This window comes from Penicillium maclennaniae, assembly GCF_028827695.1.
Source record: "Penicillium maclennaniae strain IBT 15551 chromosome Unknown utg000006l:1.0-2513246.0:1.0-2515036.0, whole genome shotgun sequence".
In the NCBI taxonomy this organism is placed as follows: domain Eukaryota; kingdom Fungi; phylum Ascomycota; class Eurotiomycetes; order Eurotiales; family Aspergillaceae; genus Penicillium; species Penicillium maclennaniae.
Genome location: NW_026623218.1, coordinates 743023 through 770720, shown reverse-complemented (window position 1 = coordinate 770720; position 27698 = coordinate 743023). Strand labels below are relative to the sequence as shown.

The window sequence follows — 27698 nt, the reverse complement described above, 5'->3', positions numbered from 1 at the left end:
TCTTGTGGAACTCTTTCGCGGCTTGTAAGGTGACCCAGGCGACCACAGCATGCCATGAACGGAACTCCCCGCCTGACGTCTGCCTTCCCTCAGACGCCCCAAACAATTCCGAGGAGGAGGAAACTATTTGGGAGTCCCTCTCGCTCTCAGCCTCGTGACGTGCGTGATGGGCGCGATCGTGTGTCACCCTCCAAATCGCCCTACAAAGTGCCCAAGCCGCAACAGCAGCCTCAGCCTCAGCCTCAGAACACGAATACACCGCTCGTCCCTACGAACTTGATTGATGCGCCTTCTCAACGACTATATGTGTCTGCCTTCTGGCTCGCACTGAATGTATGGAGGGTTTACGAGTCCTGGTCTGCGTCGGACGAGCTGGACTCGACCTGGCTTTTTCTGAAATGGATGTCGATAGATGGGATCTTCCTATTCGGCCTCCAGGCGCTGCGCATACCATGGCTGGAGTGGGCTTTCCCAACCACATTGGCAGTATTCCTTGTGCACATGGTGGGCAACATTTTCTTGATGTTCCGCATTCCGGTATGTGGCCCTGCGTTCGCGTGTTCCAATTCTTGCTGACCGGACCAGCTGCCCTTGGGCGTGTGGCTCTCAGGTCTGGTGAAGGTGGCTTACGATCGCGAACTGTCAATTTCCGAGCGAAAGGTCAAACCGGGTGATATTATCCATAATGCGTCATTGATCCTAGGCAAGCAGATCGTTCACATTCTACCCGAAGGGTGAGACGGACTCTTCCATGAAGCTGATTCATATTTTTGCTGACTTTGTTAGATCTGCTGTTCTCAACCCGGAGCGAGAAGCACTCTGCCTTGACTCTCAGAAAAACTTCGTGCATCTCCCAATTCGAGTCAACCAGACGGATCCCATTCTCATCGAAGTGCTGCGACTAGACCTGAACACTGGCGAAAACGAAACCCTGACTATTTCTGCAAAACATTTGAAGCAGCTCAAGAAGCAGGCAGACAAGAGACAGGCACATCTGGGCCCTGCGCTTCACCGGGATCTCTTTTTCCCCGTGCGCAAGACTGGTATCTATCGTCTCCAGCGAGTTATAGATGAATCTCAGCTTGATGTCCACACGCGCACGTCTGATGCATTGGTGGTCACCTGCCCCCGCGCGTTGATCAAAAACTCACACACGAACAAATGTAAGGGAGAGCTATCAAATCTCGTGCTTGAGGTCGAAGGCACGCCTCCTCTGAAGATCAAGTACAGCCGACAGGTGAATCATCATGATCGAGGTTTCTCCTTCCAGAACATTCAGCCGGATAATCTACACTCGCCATTTCTGAATCAAAGGCCAGGAGGCGCTCTGTTCAGCATCAATCAGCCCGATATTTCTTGGGCTCAGAGCCAAATAATCGAGGTCCCATTAAACGAGTCGCTGAATATTGGTGGCGAGTGGTTTTACGCCGTTGAAGAGGTTCACGATGCCTGCGGAAATGTTGCGAATTACTCTTCTGTCTTCGAAGAATCGGAGCGTCCATCTACTAAATCGGTCTCCCAATGGCACCAGTTCTCTGTTCATGAGCGGCCTCGCGTGTCATTGTCGGGCTGCAATGACCAACGTCCGCTGGAGGTCGCCCGTGGAGACAATATCAATCTACCAATTGAGTTCCAGACCGTTGGGAACGGCTACGTTGAAGACGGGCCCTTCTCCGTCACATATTCTTTCAGCAGCGCTGATCCTGCCCAAAAGGACGTTGATGCCAAGGCTTCCAAGACGCTTCACTTGAAGACTCTTGATCAGAAATCCCCTATTAGAGAGCCAGGCTGGTATTCTTTGTCATCAGTATCAAGCCAATTCTGCCCCGGTGAAGTCCTCGAACCCTCTGCTTGTTACCTTCACAACCCACCGGAACCCGAAATTTCTGTCAAGTCCGAAAAGGTCTTCGACCGATGTGCAAACAGTGCCGTTGGCTTGCTTGTGGACCTAGATCTGACAGGGTCGCCGCCGTTCAGCCTTCGGTACAGTATTGAAAGCTCCAAGGGTGCTGTCACAAAAACACAGAAGATTGACGGACTACGGACTCAACTCGATTTCACCCCTTCTGAGGCTGGCTTTTACCGCTACCGATTCCTGGACATAGAAGATGCTGTGTACTCTCCGCGATCTCTGAAAGACAATGTGCCTATACTGGAACAAAACGTCAAGCCGCCAGCCTCGGCTCATTTCCTTGGCCCTAGACAGGCTCGTAAAGCTTGCTTTGGGGAGTCTATTTCCGTGGATGTTGCTTTCCTAGGCGAAGCTCCGTGGACGCTGCAATACGAACTTGTCCATAACGGGAAGAGACAAAAGCAAACCTTGGAATCCGACACCGAAGTGGCGACCATCACTAGCGACAAACTGGTCAATGGTGGCGAATACATCCTTTCTCTTACGAGCGTAAAAGACAAGTCGAACTGTAAGCGTTCCCTCAAGGATAATCTCAGGATTAACGCTCGATCAAAACCGCCTCATGTTTCCTTCGGTCACATCGATAAGCAGAGGAGCGTCTCGGCTTTGCAAGGTTCTATGATTGAGATTCCATTGAGGCTGAGCGGCGAGCGGCCATGGACTGTAAAATACAAGAATGTGGATACCGACCCTTCGCCCATTGAGAAGACTTTCTGGGATGGTAATAGTGTTTTGGCTGTGGACCGCGAAGGCCTCTACGAGCTTGTTGAGGTCTTCGATAGTTCGTGCCCTGGAACCGTGGACCAATCTGCCAAAGAATTTGAAGTGTCTTGGATCCCCCGCCCGCACGTCGCCGCCGTGGATGGGTCTCCCGTTTGGCCAGCAGGCCAGTACGCGAAGGCTGAGGTCTGTCAAGGCGACGGCGACAGCCTTGAACTTCGTCTGTCAGGCAATCCCCCATTTAATCTTCAATACGAGCAGCGGCGGAAGACAGATAAGGGAGGTACTTCCTCCCGTTCGCGCAACGTGAGGACTGCTCTCAACGTAGCGTCGATGGAGATGGACACTTCTGAGCCTGGTCAGTACACTTACAAATTCACTGAGGTGGGCGACAATCTCTACGATCATGATCCGAAGAGCAATGGCCTCGTTGTGACGCAAAAAGTGAACTCGCTTCCGCGCGCCCGGTTCGACTCTCCCGGTCACATCTACGGGTTTTGCAAGGAGGACGTGAGCGGCGAGGAGACCATTCCGGTCACACTGGAGGGGCAGCCGCCCTTCTCGTTAGAAATTAGCATCAAACACCACTCGAACGCCAAACCAGAGCTTGTCACCATCCCCAAGATCAACTCGAACCGTCATAATTTGCCTATTCCTCGGCGCCATCTCGATCTAGGTCAGCATGTGGTTAGCATCCACAAGGTCCGTGACTCGCGTGGCTGTCAACGGACGACCGAGTATGACGCCACCTCTGTGCGGGTGGTTGTTTCCGACGTGCCGACTATAATTCCTCTCGAATCTAAGGTTGACTACTGCGTGGGGGAGCGACTTTCATTCTCTCTTTCCGGGCACGCTCCGTTCGAGGTCTTTTATACCTTCAACGGAGCTCAGCGAAAGGCCACTTCTCAAAACACCAACTTTCGCCGCATTGCCGAGCGCCCTGGTGAGTTCAGTATCACTGCAGTTGGGGATGGTGCTAGCGGCAAGTGCAAGGCCCACAAAGACATCACCAAGGTCATTCACGAGATGCCGAGTGTGCGGATCAGCAAGGGTCAAGTTTCGGTGGTGGATATTCATGAAGGTGGAGAGGCTGAGCTTCACTTTGAGTTTTGGGGAACGCCTCCGTTTGAATTCACGTAAGTTGCGACTCCTACACAGCTCTAGCCATACAAAGTATGCTCACATCTTACAGATACATTCGAAGCTCCAATGCTCGCAAGGGAAGAAATCAGAGGTTCTTGATATCAAGCACGACATATCTTACGAGCATAAAAAGACTATCAAGACCTCAGACGAAGGTACCTACGAGGTTGTGGCGATCAAGGACAAGTTTTGCTCGTTCTCCTCGCAGGTCCCTGGCAAGTCGGAACGAGGTTCATGAATATTGAATGTGATTTTCATCTGAATTGATGCTGGTTCTGGTGCTGATACGTATCAGGTTTGGGGTTTGCATTGCAGCGGCGCTAGCAGGTAATGTACATTCGCCAATAGTTTTTAGATTTCGACGCTATAATTCACATCTGTTTTGGTCCTTTTCTTGCCACCTTACTTGGTTTCAATTGTATCGATCAGTCCTTCTCCCAGCCGGGAAATCTCATTTAGAATCGCTGGATGATTGATCTTCACTTGATCCTGCTTCTCCTGGAGAGGCCTCGGGTGCTGGCGCTGTCGAGTATGCCGTCTTCAGGTTCCAAACCCGTGGCTTTACCATTTGTGGGTTCCACAGACCCGCAACTATGCCGCAGCGCTCGTCGCCGTGGAAGAGAAGAACACTTTGATTATAGCAGGCCTGAACGTCATGCACGAATGACTCCACCATGGCCATCTTGCTGCTGCGGGAAGTGCCCATGTCGACCAGGTTTTTGTATTTAGACACGGAGGGACGATCACTCAAGGCCTTGGAGCTTATATGGATGACGAAGTCGTAGGGCGCAAGCGATGTCTGGAAAAGATCCGGCACGTCAAGATCTTGGTTCTGTGCCCGTAGCAAGTTCACAGCTGCTTTTGCCAACGTGGTCATTCTACCGGCCACGACCTTCGAGGGCATTTCGTACTGGGTCCAGGTGACGCCATCAATGTCGAGGTCAGAAGCGACGAACAGCGCCACGTTGTTCATCGCAGGATCGATATTGCGCCAAGCGGTGAAACGAGTGCGAATAGCTTCGGTGATCTCCGGGGTCAGATCGCCACCCAGGTCGACAATAAATGGTTCATGCTGCCAGTCCCAACGGGAGAGGAAGTGCAGAGTCCGGAGAAATCCTGTCATGATACTCGAAGGGCAGTCCCATGGATGAGATTGTGTGAAAGTTCGAATTGTCAAAAGCTCTATCAGCTCCTCGGAGACCTGAGCAGAGAAGAGGTGGGAGGTAAACCAATACTTCACAAGACGGATAGTGGGCGACATCAGCGGGAAGCGTGTGCAGAGGCTCCGGAGCGCCTGGGTCAGACGCGGCGTTTGCACAAAGAGCTTCTTGTACAAGAACAGAGCAAAGGCAACTTCTTCTCGTTCTCGAGGGTTGATGGCCTTGTCCTTAAGCTGACGCTCAAGTAGCGTCTGCTCACGTTCATGGTGGATTCTCAGTCGGAAAAGGAAGCCTGAAGTGTGGGGAATGTCCAAGTATGCATTGTTGAGCACCTTGCTGGATTCATTCTCCAAGCCTACGCGACAGCCTGATGCCGCGCCCGAGGACTCTAGCGAGTCTCCGATCTTGACGAGGAACGCCGCTTTTGTCATTTGAATGGCAGCAAAGTCGTCAGGCCACTTCGGAGAGCTTTCAAATTGAAGAACAACGTCTGCCGGTTCGTTGGCTCCACCAGAGCCTTGCACTCGAAGGGCAGTGTATCGGAGCAACGGGCTCGCCGGGGCCAAATGGCGAATCTCCAATGGAACCTCTTCCATGTCTCGAATCGATCGCTCGAGCTCTTTGAAAGCTTCGTTGATTGACTGGAAAGGCGAGTTGGAGTATGCCACCACGCCGTCGCCTTCGTCAAAGAGGAGTTCATCATACTCATCACCAGTGAGAAGGAAATCTTGCTCATCCACCTGGAAATGCCGATTCAGAATGTAAGCTAAGATTTGATGCACAATTGATTCCTCCGAAGGTTGGTCGGACCACACCAAACTTTCCAGGATACTCCCGTCCTTGAATCGCCGAAGTTCTGCCTTCTCTCCCCAAAAGGCTCTGAAAGAAGCTGCCTCCTCCTTCTCTTCCGCTGGGGGCCCATGGTCGACTACACGACCCACGTTGTCGGCGTCTAGCAGGAGTCCCACGGAGAGATTGTGGCTCGCTTTCTTGATCGGAGCTTTCGATCGAATAGACCAAGCTCCAGCGCTGTCACTCGCAAAGGAGATCAGTTTGACGCGGTCTCCGAGGGCCCTCGAAAGTACGCTGTACAACGAGTTTTGCTCGCGAAGAGCTCGAATGGTATCACCAGTGAATGACTTGGAGAAGGAAATGAGGCGATCGAATCTCAACGCCGGTTCGTCGACCTTCACGATGAAAACCCTGTCAAAGTTGTCTTCTCGCGACTCGTTAAGCATTTTGAGGGTGTTGTTAGCTTCATGGCGGAGCGCCGCATAGGACCATGGAGTCATCTTGTAAAGAAGATTCAATCCTCGGCGGCCATCGTACAAAACAGGTCCTCCCGTAGGGACAGGGACATCACTAGCGAAAAGAAGCAAGGGAGTGGTCAAATCCCTACCGGCAAGGAACTGTAGAGTAGCCTTGAAGATTTGATAGCTACTGTAAGATCTCATGAGAATCGGCTGTCCAGTGGGTCCGCCGCCTTCAAATAGAAGGGAGATAAGGGCCGTCCACTCAAAGCCTCCAAAGCCTCCATGCTGGAAAGAAGGATGGAAGCCACGTTGTTGCAGCCAAGTTCGACCCAAGATGCATGCATCACGGAACGACTCGCATTTCTGAGAAGCCAAGTGGAGATATTTATGATACTGAGAGACGGTGGCCTCGGCCCGGAGGCTAGCGTTGTAGAATGGGGTCGGCTCGCCAATATCGGACTGATCAGCAGAAGAGCCCTGTCGAACATTGCTCTTCATCGGTAGCGTCCGAGTAATGGGGAAAAGCGTCGGATCAATTGCAGTCAAGATCCTAATTCGCGCCCGCGAGGACGTTTGATCGTCCTTCGAAGTAGACCGAGGCTCCAGCAAGATCAGTGGGCGAAGACTGTCTCCGTCTTGAAGGCCGAACTTGACTTCCAGTCCAAGCTCGTTCATGGAATCCCGGATACCGGCCGCCAGGCAAGCGACATAGTATGCTCTCTTGTGGAAGTAACGATAGTTGACATAGTCTTTCTCCTGGAAGATAGAACTAGGCATTGTCACGGCCATGTCCACAGAGCGACCGTCCGAGGTTTTGGCTCCCGTCCGCAGAGCAAAACTTCCTACCACATTGATGTTTGTTGGCTTCGCATACGACACGGTATACTTGGTATCTTTGGCCGGTCGAGGCTCGGGCCATGGCACCACTAGGCCTGAAACATCGCGTAGCTCCTTCTCGGCTTCTGCGACAGATTTTGGTGAGTTCTCAGGAAGGTTTTCGATTGCGTTCTTCAACTTGTGCAAGGTATCTTGGAGCTTCGAGATTCGCTTGTCGTAGTTCGGTCTTAGCCCGGTTAACAACTCGTCCATCTGCAGTTTGAAGAAGCTAGATTTGTAGAAGCCGCTCGCCATGGCAAGCTCAGCCGAGCGCTCGTCTTTTCCCCTGCTGCCCGCTTGGGATTTTGTCGAATCATTTTTTCGCAAGGCAGCCGTGTTCTCGTATCCTGCCTTGGGGTTCTTCGGTGTCGAATCACCTGACGACTTGGTGTGGGATGTAGAGGCATCGGGCGAAGGACTAAGCTTCCTTCGTTTAATCGTATGCGCCGACATCTTCAGGAATTTGTGTGTCAAGAGAGAGTTGCGGACGGAGACCACGAATTTTTTTATGGGTCGATAACGGGTCCTTAGGTACTGTGTATGGTAAAGTATACCAGATACATGACGGGGCCTGACTCAGCGCCACGCCGAAGTCGCAGTATGAGTCTCTGGTCGACTCATTCTCAGATTTTGGTCTCATTCCACATCCATTCCTCTGCTCGTCTTCTTTTAATCGTTTCCTTTCCCTTGCACCATGTTACAAGTACTCGGAGGCACCGTGCCCCCAAATACCGACCATGTACGTTCCAGCAAACCTGCCCCGCCAACAACCCTCTATGATCATTGAAGGGCTTCTGTCCGTGGTGTCGCAACACCTTATTCTTCTATTGAACCTTTGAAAGATCACTGACAACATCAAAGGCGGTTAGTGTTTCGCTTCCCACGTGGAGATCCAACATCGGGTATGAGGAGGGAGAAGATTGGGTTATAAGCAAGATGCAATGCGGCTACCCCCGCTTCTTCGTGCACCCCAGCATCCAAAAACTTGTGCGGGAGATTGTTTCCCGGGTAGGAGACTCGAAGAAAGAGACTGCAACGCTTTTCGCATCGGCCAAGACCGCACGCATCTGTCACTCGTTCATCGTGTCCAAAATTCCCGTTGAGCAGTCGCGCCAAGTTCGTATCGTGAACTTCATCTCGCCCCAGCATACCGAAGCCGGATCATCTGCGATAACTTCCACTTTGTCGGCCGTGATTTATTCCAAAGAATTTGGGCCTATTGCCAAGCAGGTGTGGCAACATTCTGGCAATGGTATTTCCAGTCGGCGGGGTGAGTTTTGTCTTCGTGCTTTGCAGGATGGGTTTTTGGTAGAGGACAAGAACTCTAGAACTTCGGAGTCAATTCAAAGACCCTGCAAGGGTCCTAGAAGATACCAAGGAAGGAGTTCCGTGAGCGGAATCTCGCGAACTCCCTCTACACCCACGCCTTCGACAGAAACACCTTCGGCAACGACCAATGGCGTTGAGGATGGCCGAGACTATTCTCAATTCATTGAGGAGCGATTCGGCCGGAACCTTAGCACCCTGCATGCAAATCAGGCAAAAGATGCCGTGCGGAGGCGGATTGCTGGTGTTTTGACCGCTGATGTTGAACTGCCCGAAGCCCTTGAAACGGCCTCATCGGAGGGCCGAGTGGCTGGAATCTCCGAGGACGATGTCTATTTATATCCTTCCGGCATGAGTGCAATTTTCAATGCGCACCAGATTTTAATGAATGCACGGGGCCCCATGAAGAGCATCTGCTTTGGATTCCCCTATACCGACACGCTGAAGATCTTACAAAAATGGGGCCCTGGATGCATTTTCTATGGCCACGGGTCAACTGAGGATCTAGATGATCTGGAACTCCGGCTGAGGAATGGCGAACGGTTCCTTGGTCTTTTCACCGAAGCTCCTGGCAACCCTCTTCTCAGAACTCCAGACCTTGTGCGTATCCGAACCCTGGCCGACCAATATGATTTTGCCGTGGTGGTAGATGAGACCATCAGCAATTTTCTAAATATCAATGTACTCCGCTACGCCGATATTGTCGCCAGCAGCTTGACCAAAATTTTCAGCGGAGACAGCAACGTTATGGGTGGAAGTGCAGTGCTCAATCCACATGGGCAGTACTATCAGCATTTGAAAGAGACTTATTCGCTGGAGTTCGAAGACATCTATTGGGCAGAGGATGCCGTCTTCCTGGAACGAAACAGTCGTGACTTCATGTCACGAATTGAGAAGATCAACTTCACGTCAGAGGAGATCACGGCGTTTTTGACGGCTTCTCCATTAAGTATGATGCTATTATTCCGTTTTCTATTCTTTGACTAAGCTAAGCGATCCACAGTCAAGGATGTTCATTACCCAAAATACAGCCCCACGCGCCCATTGTACGAGAGTTTGCGTAATCCTCAGGGCGGTTATGGTGGCCTCTTCTCTGTCACCTTCCACTCGACCGATGAAGCCATTGCATTCTATGATACTCTTGAGGTTCTGAAAGGTCCTAGTCTCGGCACTAATTTCACACTCAGGTATGACCGACTTCAGATCCCCTTCCGAAACAGCACTGACCAATCTTTGCACATAAGTTCACCCTATGTCCTTTTAGCCCATTACGGTGAACTCGACTGGGTAAGTCTTCTGATCCACACGGCAGATACAAGACCTTCCTATCTTTATGGTCTTTGGCTAACACCAACCTTTAGGCGAGATCCTTCAATGTTGATCCTGATCTCGTCCGAATTAGTGTTGGACTGGAAGATGTGTCGGATTTGCGTGCGAGGTTTCAACGTGCCCTGGATGCAGTGGAAAAGACGAAGAAGTGAAAATAACAAGGCTCCTGGCAGTATCAATCGTCAACACATATTCCTCTCGGCGCTTCCTCGGGTTCCTAGAATAAATTTCGCTGTGGAACGCTAGGAGGCACCTCTGTCGACGGATAGCCAATCCGAGAATATGGTCAATTTCTAGATCTCCAATGATACATACATACACTAGTTTCCAGTGTCAATACGATCATATGGTAAAGTAGTATATAATCAAGGATGGCCAAATCCGTAGCTTGAATGAGGTAACGAGAGCACAATAGGACGTGAAAGTAGACAAGCATCCATATCATGCCGGTCCAAGCGCCATCTGAGATCTGAGACTTGAGGTTAACGGTAATGACAGTCCATTTCATAATCCTTTGTAACGCCGGCTACTTGAGGACAAAATATCATGTCGTAAACACGAACGTTTAGAAAGAGCGATCCAAAGGCACATCACTCTCAATAGAACCATATTGATGACTCTCAACACAACTTAGGTCACCGCTACCCGTTCGTCGCAGGGCCTGGCGCATAGTCTCAACGTTGAGTTCACCAAAGCTGGAAGAAATGGGACTTTGTGCTACTGGGAACGGGCATTCCGCACTGCGGACAGCGTGACTGGGAGACATCTCCAGCCCTTTGTAAGAGGTGGCAATGCTAGTGGGCGGAGACGTTCCAAGCCCGTGCGAGGAAGCAGGCGAGCGCAACGGGGATGGCGAACGTTTGAGAAAGCCTGCAGCTGGGGGATGCCCGTACGCAGATGCGGCCTGGGACGAATCTCGTGCAAACACAGAATCAACATTCTCTGCGTGCTCGGCGTTGACCACGTCGGCAAATGAGATAAAACTCAATCGCCGGACATCGATATCCGGTGCGCCATGAGTATTTGGAACTTCATCGAATTCGGTGAGAACTGGTCCAACATGATCCACGACACCAGAGGACGCAAGCGACTGTTCGGCAGTGGAGGCACCGGCTACACCTGCGGGCTGATGTAAGCTATGTGTTACAATCTCGACTGAATCGGGGTTTAGTTGCTCGTCGGTGATGGCGGCCGAGGATGCCTCAAGCACCGGTGGAATATAGTTCTCCGTGCGAATGTGCGCGGGAATCGCTGGCGATGCTTGTGGTGGAATGATGTCTTCTTGAACATCTCGCTCGAATATCTGAGAGGCAGGGGAATGGAGACGCGGGGGTAATTGCGAAGTAGCCCCGGGAGATGGAGGATACTTTTGCGACGAGTTCTTATAGCGTTCCAGGGCGTTGGGGGTCCGTAAAGCTTCTGAGGAGCTGATGGTTGAGATGGGCGACACAGGGCCGCTGTTTACAGCTTCGGTGGTCGCCTCTATGTGGTGTTCTTTCTCGATGTCCTGCAACTGTGCCAATGTCGAGTATGCCGGCCGGGGGACTTGTACAATTGTCGCGGTCTTTCCGGCGGACGGTTCAGACTTAGAGATCAGGTATTCATCGTGGGTGGAGTGGGATGGCAACGAGCGAAGAGGTTCTGAAGAACCATCCACAAGAGGAGGCAAAGCATGTTGTTGCTCTGCCATGATGAAAGGGAAGAGGTTGGCGGGGGAAAGGGTAGTGAAGACTACTAGAGATAACGGGATCTGAAGCGCGTGCCCAGAAGGATCCCAGGTTCAGAGGTCCATGACCATGAACCGCAAACGATTCAAGGCGTCCTTAAAAGCATATGTAAATATGGGCAGAGAAAATTCAGTAGAAAAGAGACTGTTGTGCCATGATCTTACTTTTCCCCAGAAGATGATGACATCTTGTGCCAGCTGATCAACGAAGATGTTTATGACGGATGGGATTAAGTAGCGGGTACTTATCTCTAAGCGTATGACACGCAGTGGAAGCAAGTAGCGAATACTTTTGATGTGTGTAATACCGGGGCCATGCCTGATCGAGCAAAATACCAGGTCACGAGACCCAGGGAAAAAAGTTCGGGCTTCGACTCGTCCACGTTGGCCCGTCTCTCGGCTTTGGTGATCCCCTTCCCTCAGCGCTCTCTTTCTTGTACGTTCTCATCCTCTCCTGACGTATAATCGAAGTCTTGCTTATCCTGATATGTTGTAGTCATTCAATTGATTCACAATTCCGATGGCTACCTCAATTGTGGCCGCGAAGCGGCCTTTCCTTACCCTGCCGTTTCTGCTCCCTTCTTGGACGGATTCCCTAGCGCTGGGGTCACGACGATATCAATCTTCATACCGACGTACCAAGCAGCGTCTACGTGTCAAGCCGGATGCTTCCTTCGGCCCGTCCCACGCCGGACAGGACCAGATCATCTACAATCCGCCATCCAGTGCTCCTACAGCCTATCACACTCCCAATAAATTTTTGCCAGCCGATGATGCCCGGAGGTCGATGCGCGTCGAGGGATTAAACTCTGTGACATCTAATGTCAGTGAACTCCCGGGCGTGTACAAGAGCGAGGCCGAGCGCAAATACCACCTGACGCCCTCGGATATCGAAGAAATCCGCCATCTTCGAATGAATGATCCTGATGACCTGGAGCAGATACAAGCTGGCCAAGCGATTCGAGTGCTCGCCGATCTTCATTGCCATGGTCTGCGAGGCCAGCCCGGAAAAGAAGCAGATGCAGAAGCAGGTGTTGGAAGCAGTGCAATCGCGATGGGGTGTGAAGCGACGGATGGCCAGGGAGGACAGACAGCTTCGCCGTGAGGCCTGGGCTCGGGATGAGTGAAGATCTGATCGTTGATTGCAGATCGCATCCGACTTGAAGGGCTTGTCCCCCAAGCATGCGCGAAATGTGGTCGTGCGGCGCCATTGTAAAAACGCCATGTATTCTAAGTTTAGCATTTAACCCATGTATTCCCACCTAGTAACATATATTTTCCCTCTGCTTGAGTCTCTTCCATATATTCCTGAACCCGTTTTACAAGGTAGTAAGAAACAAGATTCCCCGTAGAAAGCCGTGAACCGAAAGTGGGTCAATCTGTCAGTGAACCTCGCACATGTGCATCGGGCAAGACTCGCATGATTTTGCCCAAGCCTGATCTTCGTATACGACTTTCTCCAGGTAGTAAGAGTCCACGATCGTTTTGAGCGGCTTTAGCAACGTCCATCCATCGAGCTTGATTGGCCTTCCAGAGTTGATAAGGCCTCGTTTCGCATCCTTGGGCGAGACCTAATCACCACAACCGTGATAGGCGGCTACAGCCGGCACTCACAGGGTTGCAGATAATTACGTGATAACTTTTCGCAGAGCATTGTCGTTGTCTGCAATGCCCCTCTTTCCCCTCCGGATCCCATCGCTCGTCAGACCTGGGCACTCTTTACTTCCCCGGTTAACTTCTTCTGGTCCTCGCCCATTCGCCTGTCGTCGCTTCTTTTACGGACACATCAGTGACACCAAAATGGCGCCGCAGCTCGAGCCCTTTTTCAAGCAGTAGGTCGTTACCCGTTTCTTGGCTAGATCAAAGCTTACATGCTGTTTAGGGTCGATTCCTCGTCGGAGGCCTTCATTGATCGTACGCCCCCTGTTCTTTAACCGTGCTCGTTGCAGAGGGTTCGCCCCCAAGACTCGAGCTAGTCATAAAGATCGAAATAGCTGATTTTCTTGCAAGGCCTGCGCAAGGCAGTTGCTATCCCGTCAGTTTCGGCGCAGGATGAGAACCGTAAGGATGTCTTCCGCGTAAGTCTGTGTCAAGCTCCTGCCCCGCAACGGCAATGACTGACCTGTGTTATTTTTCCCCGCCAAAGATGGCTCAGTTCCTGGCCGACGAACTCAAGGCTCTCGGTGCCGAGGTCGAGCAAAGACCACTGGGCAAGCAGCCTGGCAAGGAACACCTCGACCTCCCACCCGTCGTCGTTGCTCGTTACGGTAACGATAAGAACAAGCGCACCATCCTGGTCTACGGTCACTACGATGTGCAGCCTGCTCTGAAGGAGGACGGTTGGGCCACGGAGCCGTTTGAGCTGACCATCGATGAGAAGGGTCGGATGTATGGTCGTGGTTCCACGGACGATAAAGGACCCGTGCTCGGCTGGCTCAATGTGATCGAAGCTCACCGCAAGGCCGGCGTTGAGATGCCCGTCAATCTGCTCTGCTGCTTTGAGGGAATGGAGGAGTACGGCTCCGAGGGTCTGGACGAGTTCATCCAGGCTGAAGCCAAGCACTACTTCAAGGACGCCGATGCGGTCTGCATTTCTGACAACTACTGGCTCGGCACGGAGAAGCCCTGCCTGACCTACGGTCTGCGCGGTTGCAACTACTACTCCGTCAGCATCTCGGGTCCTGCCCAAGATCTCCACAGTGGTGTATTTGGTGGCTCTGCTCACGAGCCCATGACCGACCTGGTGAACGTTTTGTCCAAGCTGGTAGATGCTCAGGGCAACATCCTCATCCCCGGGCTCATGGATCTGGTAGCCCCTCTGACCGAAGAGGAGAAGGCCCTATATCCCAACATCAGTTATACCATGGATAACCTTCACGAATCGCTCGGCAGTGAGACTGGTATTCATCCAACTAAGGAGCGAACCCTTATGGCCCGCTGGAGATACCCTTCCCTGTCGATCCACGGTGTCGAGGGAGCCTACTCTGCCCGGGAGCCAAGACGGTCATTCCCGCCAAGGTGATCGGTAAGTTTTCCATCCGCACCGTGCCTAACATGGAGAGCGCGGATGTGAACAAGCTGGTGTTCGACCACATCAAGGCCGAGTTCGCCAAGTTGAACAGCAAGAACACCCTAGATGTGTGGCTCCAGCATGATGGCAAGTGGTGGGTTGCCAGTCCCAAGCACTGGAACTTTACTGCCGCCAGCAAGGCCGTGGAACAGGTCTTCGGTGTTGAGCCCGATATGACCCGTGAGGGTGGAAGGTACGGCTATTGCCTCTGTCAATCAGAGAGAAGCAGTATTCTCTTTGGTGGAAAATCTGAAAGCTAACTAATCGCACAGCATTCCTGTTACATTGACTTTCGAGCAAGCCACCGGCAAGAACGTCCTGCTGCTTCCTATGGGCAGCTCTACCGATGCCGCTCACTCCATCAACGAGAAGTTGGATCGGAGGAACTACATCGAGGGAACTAAGCTGTTGGGTGCTTACCTCCACTACGTTGCTGAGGAGCCCACCTCGGCCTAATGGATGTCGCGGAAGCATGTTCCCTTCGGTACGGGATAGCCGAACGAGGCGTTTGTTTTTCTCTTTTCGAATGGACTGTATTTCTCGCTCTGATTCAATTAAGATTTGATGAATTCAGAACTATCTAAAGCTCACGTAATCTTTTGACTTTGACCTTGTTTGCCCAGATGTTCGTAGCTCTTTGACTTTGGCGGGGAAGCACCCCAGCTTACTCAGCCTCATTAACGCGAAAGTGCGCGCCTAGACGCGACCGCTTTTGTGTCGCCTCAACACATTTGACTTGCTATCTACATGACACTGGTCGCTATGCCCTAGTCTCTCACTATCAAATCTCCGCCACATAAATGCCGTCCCTCAAACGCATGCCGTCGTTCCCGAACGCTAAGGACCAAAGTGACCGTGGCTCTGAGAGTGCTGGATCAGCCTCTCCATCTGATTCGGTATGTGCTCAAACGAAGCAGATGCGGCGAGATATCAATGCTGAAGATAGATTAGCGAAAGCGACAGCGCACCACCGAATCCTCATCCTCAAACAACGGCACGGAAGCGGGCAGTCACGAGTCCGATGCAGCCTCTCTCCCTGATGATCTGACTATGGATGACGCCGAGTTGGAATTTCGGCAAACACAACTCATTCAAGAGAAATACGCCCAAGTTGAAGAAGATTCAAACATCCCCGCCGATCATGGGATCTTGGAACGTGTTGAATGCTACAACTTTATGTGTCATGATCACTTTCAGGTGGAATTGGGGCCGCTGATCAACTTCATCGTTGGGAAGAATGGCAGTGGTAAAAGCGCGATCCTGACAGGCATCACTCTCTGTCTGGGAGGCAAAGCATCTGCCACCAATCGCGGTCAGAGCTTAAGGAATTTCATCAAAGAAGGCAGAGAAAACGCCTCCATCGTCGTGCGGATCAGGAACCAAGGAGATGGCGCCTATATGCCAGACGACTACGGGAAATCCATCATCGTGGAACGCCATTTCTCTAAAAGCGGAGCGAGTGGTTTCAAAATCAAATCCGAGAGTGGTCGCATCATTTCAACCAAAAAGGCCGAGCTGGATGCAATTACCGACTATTTTTCCTACAAATTGACAATCCCATGAATGTTTTGTCTCAGGACATGGCCCGTCAGTTCCTCAGTACTTCGAGTCCTGCGGAAAAGTACAAATTTTTCGTTAAAGGCGTACAGCTGGAGCAGCTTGATCAGGATTACCGTCTCATCGAAGAATCAGTCGACCAGATCGAGGAGAAACTGAGAGGCAAGGTACAGGACCTTGGCTTCCTGACCAACCGTAAGGATGCGGCAAGAAAAAAGTTGGAGCTCTCTGATCAGCACGATTCTTTGAGAGAGCGAAAAAGAATCATATCGCATCAGATGGCTTGGGCACAAGTCGAGGAAATGGAAAGAGTCGGTGTGCCCGTGTGACACTACATATAACTTGTGCTGACAATCGCAGAAACGAGATGCTTTGAATGACCAAGTTTCCCGGGTCGATAGCCAGATAGCAGATGCTGAAGCTGCAATAGGTCGTTTTGACGACGCACTTCAGGCCGTTGAGGCCGACTCTGAAAGAGCAGCGGAGCATGCATTCCGAGCCGATTACGAGTGTGAGGAAGCCCGCAGCGAGAGAGAGAGGATCAAGGAGAAGCTCGACGAGACAATGAGTCAGCGGCATGATCTCCAGGTAAGTATGCTGAGATCACGCAATTCCATCCACCCGGCAATGTGCAAGACCTTCCCCGTGTCTGACATGTTGGCAGGCCGAGCAAAGACAGATTAAGGAGTATCTCGAAGCTGCGAAAACTAGAATCGCGGAGACACAACACAAAATGGAGATTGAGAACCGACGACTCACGGAGGCGAGCGACGGAGGATACGCGCGAAAACAGGAGGAGTGTGAGCAAAGCGCAACCCGAGCTATTGCAGCCCGCAAAAAATACGATGACCATCAACCTGGTGTCACAAGCTTGCACGAAGACGTCAAAATCGCAAGCAAGAATATGGAATCAGCACAAAGGCATTGGGAGTCTAAAAGGAACGACGTCAGACATGCAGAAGACAGACTGCGGGCCCTGACTAGGGAGGATGGGCAACGACGCGACGGCTTTCCGGACAGGATGCCGGCACTTTTGAAAGCCATTCAGCAAGAAGCATCGTTTACCAGTAAACCGATAGGGCCGATAGGTGCCCACATCACCTTGCTCAAGCCAAAGTGGTCATCCATCCTCGAAAACTCATTCGGCGGCACCCTCAGTAGTTTCATCGTGAGCAATAAGAGGGACATGAGTATTCTCTCGAACCTCATGGTGAAAGTGAACTGGTGAGTATCACCACGACGTGTTGTATCAGACATCTAACATTTAGTGCAGCCAATGTCAAATCTTCATCGGACAAGGTGGCCATATCGATACTTCAGCTCATGAACCCGATCCAAATTACGATACGGCGTTAAGGATATTACAGGTCTGGCAGGCTTTTCGCGGCTTAACTAGCTATGTGCTAATAAATTTGGCTCAAACAGATCGACAATCACATGGTGCGAAGACAGCTAATCATAAATCATGGCGTGGAACAAATGCTGCTGATTGAGGACCTAGAGAAAAGCCTCGGCCGTTCTGTTTGATGGCCAACGACCGAGAAATGTCAAGCGGTGCTTCTGTATCGACTCAAGAGATCGACGCCGAGGAATTCATCTCTCATATAACCGCATGGGTGAGCCCAGCCAGGCGCCAGTGGGAGTGTATCATGGTCATCCCCGCATGCAATCTGATCTAGCCTCGCAGATCAGGTGAGATCCGTACCTGCACTGTGCATCTTTCAATATACTGATGTTTTTCTTTGACTCCAGCGCAAAACGTGAAGTCATTCAAGATTTGGAACGTCAGCTCCATGATTCGGAACAGGAACTTCGATCTTCTCGAGACCGCTGGGAAAAGTGCAAACAGGCGGTCGCTCGACATGCGCAACAAGAGAAAGACTTGAGAATCGAGATGCAAAGAATGGAGGATGATCTAGAAGCACTTCGAGATGCCCCTCGACAAAGACAATGCTGAGGACGGGCAGATCGAAAGTCTTCGAGCCGCTCTTCAAGAAGCCGAAGATGAAAAAAGCCATTATGAGATGGCATACGCTGACAGTCAGGCGGCAATGAGCGAGCTCATGGACAAATTGAAGTTGATTCGGCGAGAGATCAAGGCGCAGGACGAAAAAATCCTGGGCTTGGAGAAAGCTTCGAACGTTGCTCAAAGCGAAAACTTGCAAGTGCAAAACCGACGCCGTGAGCTCATCAGTGATAAGAACACTGCCCTTGAAAGCATTGCGGAGCAAAAAAGAGACCGAGATGAGGTTAAAGAGAAACTGGACGAGGCGTCATCAGCCGTGCTGCGTTACATTGACAGGGCGAGTCATGTTTCGGCGCGAGTCCCGGTCGACGAGGGGGAAACCGGACATAGTCTCGATCAGAAGCTGGTGAGGTTAGAAAGAGACTTGGCGCGTTATGACGCAGAGTAAGTCTTCCGCTCCGCCGACATAATCTATCATTGACCACCGACAGACTGGGGGCGCCACGAGATGAGATCGCCGCAGAGGCTGGTCGAGCAGAAACTGCGTGGAGGCAGGCGAAGGACGAGGTCGACAACTTGACGAAGCTTGCCCAAGTAAGTCACATCCCAATTGTCGTCAAATAGAACCCTCCTCCCTGGCTAACACTCTTGCAGTTTTTTAAAGATACTCTAAACGAACGAAAGAAGCGATGGGAGATCTTTAGATCACACATTTCATCTCGCGCCAAAGCACAGTTCACTTACCTTCTAAGCGAGAGAGGTTTCCGCGGTCGACTGCTCACAGATCACGTTGGGAAATTACTTGACGTTCAGGTCGAGCCCGATATTACCAAGGAGGACAGCACTGGTCGTGGTGCGAAGACACTCTCTGGTGGTGAGAAATCTTTCTCACAAGTGTGTCTACTTTTAGCACTCTGGGAAGCTATGGGATCTCCCATCCGCTGTCTAGATGAGTTGTACGTCCTTGATCCTTCGCAGGCCATTTCTTCGGGCATCTCTAACTTGATTCTATAGCGATGTCTACATGGACCACATCAATCGAAAGATGGCTATTGATATGCTCGTAAGTCCTCTATATTTCTTTGACCTTCATTGTCGACTTACTGATTATCCCTGCCAGATGTTTGCTGCTCGGCGCTCAATCGGGCGACAGTTTATCCTCATCACACCGGGGAGCAAGACAGACATCACTATCTCCTCTGACGTACGGGTCAAGGAGCTTGCTGAACCCGAGCGTGGGCAGACCACCTTGAACTTTCAGCGCTAATGGTGCAGGGAGTCAATTCGATTTATGCCTACTATCAATCTCTAGCGATAATACCCTTCCCATTCCTTCGTCTTGAGCAAAAGCACGATCATTCAAAAGCTACATTGCCATGAAATTTCTAGATATACCGAGTCGCTCCAAAAATAAGGCGTCTATACGAAGCTTGACAGTGAAGCGGGGTAGCCGTTATCATGAGTTATATTATGCAACGTGCAAAGTGAAGTAAACGTGAAGACATCGTATCGTGTGGGATATCACGTGACACCGGGTCCCGCCGTTTGGGATTCCCACGAAGGCCTTTTGAACTTCCGGAATCCCTTCACGTTTGTTGAAGAGCATCCTACCATCCCACCTTTGATTTTCACGTGTCCAACTTCCACATATTTGGTCTCATACTCTCAACCCATTGGGCATCCGACTCAACTATTCCTCGATTTCAAATCCTTCCATCTAAACCATCACTAGTTTCAAGTTCACCCCATCTCGTGCGCTCTTCCAAGCTGTGCCTGGAGCAAAGTTCCATCGACGACGGAACTATCGCCGCCTCGCTCTTCATACAACTTGAACACGTCACACGAAATTTCTCACAACAATACGCTGGGCTGAAATTACTGAGCTTCACAACGTGCTGAGCCTGCTTCCTTATTCAGTCCTCCGTCCGTTGGCGCTTAGTTCCAACATATTGACGGCTTCGACAACACTCCACTCTCCTCTCTCGCAAATTTGATACCCTGTCGTCACAATGGCGGACGCACTTGCCTCACAACTCAGCAACACCCAGCTTGGGTAAGCTTGTAGCCGTCTCCTCCACTCTGGCTCTAAATACCTGACTTGCCTCTTAGGGAAGGAAACACAGGAAAAAGACTGCAGGACTCTCTGAAATTGCCCCCCAAGGACACTCGCCCCCAGACTGAGGTAATTCGAAATAATTCCCAATTAAGCGATTCGTCACTAACCACATTCGCAGGATGTCACCGCTACCAAGGGCCTTGAGTTTGAAGATTTCTATATCAAGCGTGAGCTTATGATGGGTATATTCGAGGCTGGTTTTGAGAAGCCTTCTCCTATCCAAGAAGAAACAATACCCGTTGCTCTTACTGGCAGAGACATTTTGGCCCGAGCAAAGAATGGCACCGGAAAGACCGCTGCCTTTGTTATTCCCACTCTGGAACGCATCAATCCCAAGAGCACGAAAACTCAAGCTCTGATTCTGGTCCCTACTAGAGAGCTGGCTCTTCAAACATCGCAAGTCTGCAAGACTCTTGGAAAGCACTTGGGCATCAACGTTATGGTCACTACTGGTGGAACTGGCTTACAGGATGACATTATTCGACTGAACGAGCCTGTTCATATCCTCGTCTGTACACCTGGACGTGTGCTGGATCTGGCCAGCAAGGGTGTGGCCGATCTTTCTGAGTGCCCCACTTTTGTGATGGACGAAGCCGACAAGCTGCTATCCCCAGAGTTTACTCCCGTCATTGAGCAGTTGATGGCCTTCCATCCTAAGGATCGACAGGTCATGCTCTTTAGTGCTACCTTCCCGCTCATCGTTAAGTCCTTCAAGGTATGACACTTTACCCCAATGAACCCGGTCCCCATATTGACTCGTATCAGGATAAACACATGCGCAACCCTTATGAGATCAACCTCATGGATGAGCTTACTCTACGTGGTATCACGCAGTACTATGCGTTTGTAGAGGAGAAGCAGAAGGTCCACTGCTTAAACACTCTATTCTCGAAGCTCCAGATCAATCAGTCAATCATCTTCTGTAATTCAACCAATCGCGTGGAACTCCTGGCGAAGAAGATCACGGAGTTGGGATACTCGTGCTTTTACTCACACGCTCGGATGCAGCAGCAGCACCGTAATCGTGTGTTCCATGATTTCCGCAATGGTGTCTGTCGCAACCTTGTCTGCTCGGACTTGCTGACTCGTGGTATCGATATCCAAGCGGTCAACGTCGTCATCAATTTCGATTTCCCTAAGAACGCGGAAACCTATCTGCACCGCATCGGTCGTTCCGGCCGATTCGGACACTTGGGTCTGGCCATCAACCTCATCAACTGGGAGGACCGTTTCAATCTGTACAAGATTGAGCAGGAACTTGGCACTGAAATTCAGCCCATTCCCCAGAACATTGATAAGAAGCTTTACGTTTACGACTCACCCGAGAATATCCCACGCCCGATCTCCGGTCCGCCTCAGCCCCAAGTCGGAAGTCAGCAACCCGGAAATAGCGATCGCCAGCCTCGTCGCCAGAACCATCATCAGCACCACCATCACCAGCAGAATGGCGGCCAATACTACAATAACCATAGTCGTGGCTCTTTCCGTGGCGGTCGTGGACAGGGTCCACGGCGTGGACCCTCAAATGATCATAACCGGGCTCTCCTGACTCCAGGTCAGATCGCACCCAAGCCTCCGGCCCCCGTTTCTTGAAGGTCTTGCCTCTTCGCCAATTGCTTCCACAATGACCTTTGGTACGACTGCTCCTGTTGCTTGCTTCTCGGTCGTTTTTCCCGTCCAAACCTTTACCACTCTCTTACCCTCCTTTTTTGGCGGGCTTATAGTTGTTCGATAGCGGTGGTGGAATTTTCTTCGCTTTTGTGCATTCTTCTCCTGCCACGATGATACGTTACTTCGCGACCTGTGTATCATAATTCCCACGTGCTATGTTTTGTGTTTCCTGGTTTCTCCCTCCTGTTCCCCTGGGCTTCATCGCTATTGGGGATGCTAGGTCAGAGAAAGGGTGCATTTGTTCCGGTGCCGTGAGTCCTCTGCGTTTCTGGGTTGCTATGTAAAGGTGTACATACGCTTGTCCGCGGTTGCATGTTGAAGGATTGCAGAGCGGAGGGGCGTTTTCGGACATCTCGCGGTTGACTTGGGAGTTTACACGGAGTCGTACCCTTTTCTCATTTCTCTAACCCTTCTTGACCACTTCATCCCCGCTTCTCGAACAGCCTCCGACCTATTCCCTGATATTCGTTTCCGACCCAAACCATTCAACCTCGTGCCTCTCCACTACCTAGATTGGTAGCTTCAGACATCATCTCCTTTGACATCTTATCCTGTTATGGGGCATGCGAAGACGACCAATTCCTTCGGACCCTTTGATGCCTTTATAATCCTCCCCTCAATGTCAACAACCAAAAACGACCCCCCCCCCCGACAAAGAAAAAGAAAAAAAGAATTTTGGAGGAGCACTGGATACTAGACACGATCTATGTAGTATCTCGTGAATTGACAAGTTCCCTCCGATTTTTCGTACTCGTTAGTTCTAAAAGAAAATTGAGTAAAGTAGAGTAAACCAAAATGCGCGGAGTGGGGCTGCGGCAGACCGTATAAGATCGACTAGAGACCCGAGGTCCTACCTCTCTGTCATCGCTCTTTTCATTGTCGACATGGCCACGGCAAGCAAGGATCCAAAGGCCAAGGTCAGTCTTTCGGGAGACGATCACCGACTCCGAGCTAATCATCACAGCCTAGCGTTCTGCGCTCCATTATTGCGGGCTCTACCGCTGGAGCTGTGGAGATTGGTAAGGATATCACACTGTGCATCACCATGTTGAGCTAACGAGTTCTTCTCGCAGCAATTACCTATCCCGCTGAGTGTGCGTCTGCTTCCAGGCCCCCCTCAGTCTATTCCCTTGGGCTAATTGATTTCCCCAGTCGCAAAGACTCGCACGCAACTCAATCGCCGTCTGGCCGAGGGCCAGAAACTCCCGTGGCCGCCGTTTGGAAAGCAGTGGTACGCAGGATGTACAACACTAATCATCGGAAACTCTTTAAAGGCCGGAATCCGTACGTGGATCTTTGAAACATCGCTCAGATGCAGCACCGCTCTGACTCCACATTACCTCAGGATTCGTCGCTTTCGATGCGATCAAGGCAACTCTCCAAGATGAGAACGGCAAGATCTCGGGGCCAAGGACTGTTGTGGCTGGATTCGGTGCGGGATTCACCGAGTCTCTTCTGGCTGTCACTCCATTTGAGAGTATCAAGACTCAGCTGTCCGTAACGCCTAGTCACTCACCCCTTTGACCTTGAAACGTAGAACTGACGTGATCTCTCCAGGATTGATGACCGGAAGGCGGAGAGGCCTCGCATGCGAGGCTTCCTCCACGGAAGCAAGATCATTTTCCAGGAGAGAGGCATTCGGGGCTTCTTTCAAGGCTTTGTCCCAACTACGGCCAGACAGGCAGCCAATTCGGCCACTCGGTTCACTAGTTACACCACGCTGAAGCAGCTTGCAGAGGGCTACGTTGCCCCGGGTGAGAAGCTGGGAACTCTAGCCACCTTTGCTATCGGAGGTGTTGCCGGTCTCATCACTGTGTATGTACTGGGGACGAACACATGATTGTATCTGTACTGACAGCATATGTGCCCAGATACGTGACTCAACCCTTGGATACGGTGAAAACAAGGTCGGATTCCACGATAATCATTGTACTTGGCCAAATAACTGATATCTGAACCAGAATGCAATCCCTCGAAGCCAGCAAAAATTACAAGAACAGCTTTGTCTGTGCCGCAAAGATCTTCAAGGATGAAGGTGTCCTGACTTTCTGGTCGGGGGCTATGCCACGTCTAGCTCGATTGATCATGAGCGGAGGAATTGTGTTCACCATGTGCGTCCATGCCTTGCTTGTTCTGTTCGGAGTCATTGATAGCTAACGATGGACAATCTGACAGGTACGAGAAGTCGATGGAATTACTTGATCTCGCGGACCCGGAGAGAAAGTACATCTGAGATAGGGGATCTCGAAACCTTGAACAAAGTTTTGTCACTTGTTGAATTTTTGCTATATAGAGTACATGGTATCTTTACTTTTGTAATGTACAATAGGAGAACGTGGCCAGTTCTATTTTTGCTTTGCGAGCTCATCGGCCACCATAGCTTCGACCTCACGGTCAGCCATCCAGTTGCGCACACTCTCCATTACTGTCTCGAGTCCATCGCCACCTTCAAGGACGTCGTCTAGGTTGTGAATCGTAATACCAGTTCGATGATCTGTGCAGCGACTTTGGCCGTAGTTGTATGTTCGAATCTTGTCACCGCGGCCCATACGAGCCACTCCACCCAATACACCGCGCCGGAGTTGAACCAACTCTTGTTCTCGGGCTTCTTGGCGAGCCTCCGCTATTTTGGCCCTCAGCACTTGCCAGGCTTTCCGGCGATTCGCCTGCTGGGACCGCTCATCCTGCATGGAAACCACTGTGCCCGTGGGAGTGTGTGTCAACCGAATGGCGGACTCGGTTTTGTTCACATGCTGTCCTCCTGCGCCTCCGGCCCTCATCTTCTCGACACGCACCTCTTGCGGATCGATATAGTAGTCACTATTTGGGTCCTCGAAGTTCAAGGCATTGTCCATGCCGCTTCCACTTTCTGGGAAGCTGGGCAGGACCATCACGCTGACGGCGCTGGTGTGAGTACGACCCTTAGTTTCGGTTGCCGGTACCCTTTGGACGCGGTGCACACCTGACTCTGTTCTCAAAAGATTGTAGGCACCTTCGGCTTCGATTTCAATTACTGCCTCACTCAGGCGATCCTCGGAGGGACCATCCTCGACATCCTGCTTCAAGATCACCGGTCGAAGGCCCCTCCGAGAGCAGAAGGTCATGTACATCCGTAGCAGCTCATATGCGAACAAGCCCGCCTCGTCCCCTCCGGCACCAGGACGAATTTCAAGCAAACAGGGAAGATCCGCAAATGGGTGCTTGGGGATCAGCGACTTCTTCAATCGGTCCGATATGGTAGGTAAAGCCTCTCGACTGCTCTCCAGATCCTCCGTTGCGAGAGCGCGTAACTCGGCATCGGTTTCGACATCCTCCAGAAGGGATAGCAATTCAACGATAGACTTCGGATGCGGGTCAGAGCTAGGTTTTCAAGGAGACCAGGGAATTTGCACCCACCTCATTCGCATTCTCCCATTCCTTCAGAACCTTCGCGACCGGAGCCAATTCACCGGCTCGCTTTGCCACTTTAGTATCGAAAGATTCTACAAGACTCTCCGATAACTTGGCATGTTCGGTGGCGAGCAATCGAGCTCTGGTTAACAAGACTGGAGAGAGGCCGGAATCTGGCAGTGGATGGTCAGAGGAGTGCAAAACTGCCCGGTTGGAAACACCGTACCAGTGTGTGAATAACGGAGAAACGGTCTTGGGCCGAATCTCACAACTGAGAGAGATCGACCGCATCGTAGCATCCTTGGGAAGGGCGCACAGGTGAAAGTGTTTTGGAGGTTGGACTTTGCGAGGTGACGCATGTAATTTATTGTACGGTACGCGTAAAGGCCACGGCGACGAGCATTCCACCTGCGCGACCTTCTTGTCTTCTCTCTTCTCGGTCGATGCTCGACAGGTCAAGATGCGCGTTTCCTTTGAGTCGCTAACGGCCATTCTGGCTTGTCTCTCTACTGGATATGCCATTCAGATTCCCCCCGATACGCCGCTCTCGGATTTGATCACCTCCGCCAAAGCGCAACTTGCCAAGGGCTCGCCCCGAGACGCTCTAGTATACTTCGATGCAGCAGTCAGTCGCGACCCAACCAACTATGTGACGATCTTTCAACGAGGCGCCGCCTATCTGTCAATAGGCAAAAACCTGCAAGCCTCGGAGGATTTCAACCGGGTGCTGGAGCTGAAACCGGACTTTGAAGGCGCGCTCCTCCAACGGTCTCGCCTTCAAGCCCGTTCTGCACACTGGAAAGAAGCCCTCCGCGACCTCGAACTAGCCGGAAAGAAGACTTCGGTGGAATACAAGGAACTTGAGGAAGCTCGGAATGCAGCGAATTTGGCTTTCGCCGCCGAGAAGAAGGGTGACTGGGAGGCATGTGTCTTGCAAGCCGGAATCGCCATCATGAAGGCTAGCACTGATCTGGCTCTCAGGCAGGCTCGAGCACACTGTCGTTTGGAGCGAGGCGAGGTTGAAGAGGGCATCAGCGACCTGGCCCATGTTCTCCAAATTTCCCCGAGCTTGGTAGAACCTCATTTGCAAATGTCCTCAATGTTGTTCTATTCCCTTGGAGACAGTGATCGTGGTCTGGCTCAGATCCGCAAATGTCTCCACACAGATCCTGATTCGAAAGCCTGCAATCGTCTCTACAAGCGAGAGCGGCAGCTGTCAAAGAGATTAGGCAAGCTGCACAATGCCCTAGAGGCGCGCAAATTTAGTAATGCTGCAAAACTCATGGTCGGTGATGCTGACGAGAGTGGTTTGATTGCCGACGTCAAGGCCGATGTGGCAGATGCGAGGGCGGCGGGTCACATTCACCATGCGGCATCCAATAATCTATATGTCTTCCTTATTGAGAAGACCTGCGAAGCCTACCGGGAGGTTTGTCGCCTCTTTTCCTTCTTTTCCTCTTCCTCTTCCTCTTCTTGTTCTTCTCGGGGTTCAATCATTCTAATACTTTAATACTAGATGCATATGGTAAAAAAGGCTGGACCTTATTGTGCCGAATCTCTTCGGTTGGTCCAGTATTCCCTTCACGGTCTTTTGTACCAGGCCCAGGCTGAGCTGGACCAGGATCAATATGACGAGGCCGTGCGCACGCTGATTGCGGCCAGGGAGCACCACCCTCACTCTCAGGAGGCTCAAACCCTTCTTCAGAAGGCCCAGGTGCTCCTGAAGCGCTCGAAGCAGAAGGACTACTACAAGGTTCTGGGTGTCAGTCGCGATGCAGATGACCGGACTATCAAACGTGCCTATCGGCAATTGACGAAGCAGCATCATCCAGATAAGGCCGCTTCCCAAGGGGTGTCGAAGGAAGATGCCGAGAAGAAGATGGCCGCTATCAACGAGGCATACGAGGTCCTTTCGGACTCGGAATTACGAACTCGATACGATAACGGCGACGATCCCAACGACTCCGAGGCGCAAGCGCAGCGAGGAAACCCGTTCCAGGGGAGCCCCTTCGGCCACGGCGGTGGCCAACAATTCTTTTTCCAGCAGGGCGGACCACAGTTCAAGTTCTCCGGTGGTTTCCCCTTTCGCTGATCCTATATTCTCGCTATTTTCATTGTAGAACATACCACGGTGTTTCTTTGAAGTATTCCAGCCTTTCTCCCATATTCTTTCTTTAACAGGTCTATGCCGCGAGGTGCTCTTTCCCATTTTGGCCTGGTCGGAGGCCCAACCATAGGATGTCTTGCAAATACCAAGTCACGCCATAGCACTGGTTTCATAATATCGATGAAGTAGGTAGGGTCCACCAAACCTGCAAGTTTCCTCCAATCCGCGAATCAATCACCTTGTGCTCCTGGAATAGCATCATATTCACGGTATCCGTATTGTGATCATCATAGAGAATCCTTCTTTAGCTCGGGAGACTGCGCTCCCTCCTATGCTCGATGATCCTTCTTCACTTCATTGGCTGTCAGATACTAGA

At 51.4% G+C, this 27698-nt stretch overlaps 12 protein-coding genes across 12 annotated transcripts; 9 read left to right on the top strand and 3 right to left on the bottom strand.

Moving 5' to 3' along the window:
- Positions 1 to 54: 54 nt before the first annotated feature.
- On the top strand, positions 55 to 4013 carry N7477_006515 (uncharacterized protein; the record flags this gene model as incomplete). The annotated part of the gene is made up of 4 exons (XM_056968178.1): positions 55 to 537; positions 586 to 734; positions 787 to 3768; positions 3797 to 4013. The coding sequence occupies 4 exons, from the start codon at positions 55 to 57 to the stop codon at positions 4011 to 4013; spliced, it is 3831 nt and encodes a 1276-aa protein (XP_056820974.1).
- A 213-nt stretch (positions 4014 to 4226) lies between these two features.
- On the bottom strand, positions 4227 to 7517 carry N7477_006514 (rRNA-processing protein UTP22; the record flags this gene model as incomplete). The annotated part of the gene is made up of 1 exon (XM_056968177.1): positions 4227 to 7517. One exon carries the CDS (start codon positions 7515 to 7517, stop codon positions 4227 to 4229), a length of 3291 nt encoding a protein of 1096 aa, XP_056820973.1.
- Positions 7518 to 7758: 241 nt separating this feature from the next.
- Positions 7759 to 9871, top strand: N7477_006513 (cystathionine gamma-synthase; the record flags this gene model as incomplete). Its single annotated transcript, XM_056968176.1, has 4 exons — positions 7759 to 7803; positions 7926 to 9339; positions 9394 to 9677; positions 9752 to 9871. 4 exons carry the CDS (start codon positions 7759 to 7761, stop codon positions 9869 to 9871), a joined length of 1863 nt encoding a protein of 620 aa, XP_056820972.1.
- Positions 9872 to 10284: 413 nt separating this feature from the next.
- Positions 10285 to 11409, bottom strand: N7477_006512 (uncharacterized protein; the record flags this gene model as incomplete). The annotated part of the gene is made up of 1 exon (XM_056968175.1): positions 10285 to 11409. The coding sequence occupies one exon, from the start codon at positions 11407 to 11409 to the stop codon at positions 10285 to 10287; it is 1125 nt and encodes a 374-aa protein (XP_056820971.1).
- A 556-nt stretch (positions 11410 to 11965) lies between these two features.
- On the top strand, positions 11966 to 12572 carry N7477_006511 (mitochondrial 54S ribosomal protein mL58; the record flags this gene model as incomplete). Its single annotated transcript, XM_056968174.1, has 2 exons — positions 11966 to 12268; positions 12411 to 12572. The coding sequence occupies 2 exons, from the start codon at positions 11966 to 11968 to the stop codon at positions 12570 to 12572; spliced, it is 465 nt and encodes a 154-aa protein (XP_056820970.1).
- Positions 12573 to 13113: 541 nt separating this feature from the next.
- Positions 13114 to 14467, top strand: N7477_006510 (Cys-Gly metallodipeptidase dug1; the record flags this gene model as incomplete). The annotated part of the gene is made up of 4 exons (XM_056968173.1): positions 13114 to 13277; positions 13328 to 13359; positions 13456 to 13523; positions 13592 to 14467. The coding sequence occupies 4 exons, from the start codon at positions 13114 to 13116 to the stop codon at positions 14465 to 14467; spliced, it is 1140 nt and encodes a 379-aa protein (XP_056820969.1).
- Positions 14468 to 14499: 32 nt separating this feature from the next.
- Positions 14500 to 14971, top strand: N7477_006509 (uncharacterized protein; the record flags this gene model as incomplete). The annotated part of the gene is made up of 2 exons (XM_056968172.1): positions 14500 to 14708; positions 14788 to 14971. 2 exons carry the CDS (start codon positions 14500 to 14502, stop codon positions 14969 to 14971), a joined length of 393 nt encoding a protein of 130 aa, XP_056820968.1.
- Positions 14972 to 15315: 344 nt separating this feature from the next.
- N7477_006508 (DNA repair protein SMC6) lies at positions 15316 to 19305 on the top strand (the record flags this gene model as incomplete). The annotated part of the gene is made up of 14 exons (XM_056968171.1): positions 15316 to 15411; positions 15467 to 15943; positions 16093 to 16383; positions 16433 to 16660; positions 16737 to 17296; positions 17346 to 17439; positions 17498 to 17512; positions 17574 to 17764; positions 17825 to 17924; positions 17992 to 18482; positions 18530 to 18632; positions 18693 to 18994; positions 19053 to 19101; positions 19159 to 19305. The coding sequence occupies 14 exons, from the start codon at positions 15316 to 15318 to the stop codon at positions 19303 to 19305; spliced, it is 3144 nt and encodes a 1047-aa protein (XP_056820967.1).
- Positions 19306 to 20047: 742 nt separating this feature from the next.
- dhh1 (DExD/H-box ATP-dependent RNA helicase DHH1) lies at positions 20048 to 21747 on the top strand (the record flags this gene model as incomplete). The annotated part of the gene is made up of 4 exons (XM_056968170.1): positions 20048 to 20091; positions 20148 to 20220; positions 20273 to 20869; positions 20920 to 21747. 4 exons carry the CDS (start codon positions 20048 to 20050, stop codon positions 21745 to 21747), a joined length of 1542 nt encoding a protein of 513 aa, XP_056820966.1.
- Positions 21748 to 22709: 962 nt separating this feature from the next.
- Positions 22710 to 24058, top strand: N7477_006506 (putative mitochondrial tricarboxylate transporter (Ctp); the record flags this gene model as incomplete). Its single annotated transcript, XM_056968169.1, has 9 exons — positions 22710 to 22742; positions 22790 to 22844; positions 22899 to 22919; positions 22978 to 23109; positions 23171 to 23318; positions 23383 to 23640; positions 23697 to 23732; positions 23787 to 23936; positions 24001 to 24058. The coding sequence occupies 9 exons, from the start codon at positions 22710 to 22712 to the stop codon at positions 24056 to 24058; spliced, it is 891 nt and encodes a 296-aa protein (XP_056820965.1).
- Positions 24059 to 24170: 112 nt separating this feature from the next.
- N7477_006505 (putative mitochondrial translation release factor (RF-1)) lies at positions 24171 to 25506 on the bottom strand (the record flags this gene model as incomplete). Its single annotated transcript, XM_056968168.1, has 2 exons — positions 24171 to 25166; positions 25222 to 25506. 2 exons carry the CDS (start codon positions 25504 to 25506, stop codon positions 24171 to 24173), a joined length of 1281 nt encoding a protein of 426 aa, XP_056820964.1.
- A 169-nt stretch (positions 25507 to 25675) lies between these two features.
- N7477_006504 (DnaJ and TPR domain protein) lies at positions 25676 to 27307 on the top strand (the record flags this gene model as incomplete). The annotated part of the gene is made up of 2 exons (XM_056968167.1): positions 25676 to 26644; positions 26732 to 27307. The coding sequence occupies 2 exons, from the start codon at positions 25676 to 25678 to the stop codon at positions 27305 to 27307; spliced, it is 1545 nt and encodes a 514-aa protein (XP_056820963.1).
- Positions 27308 to 27698: the final 391 nt, after the last annotated feature.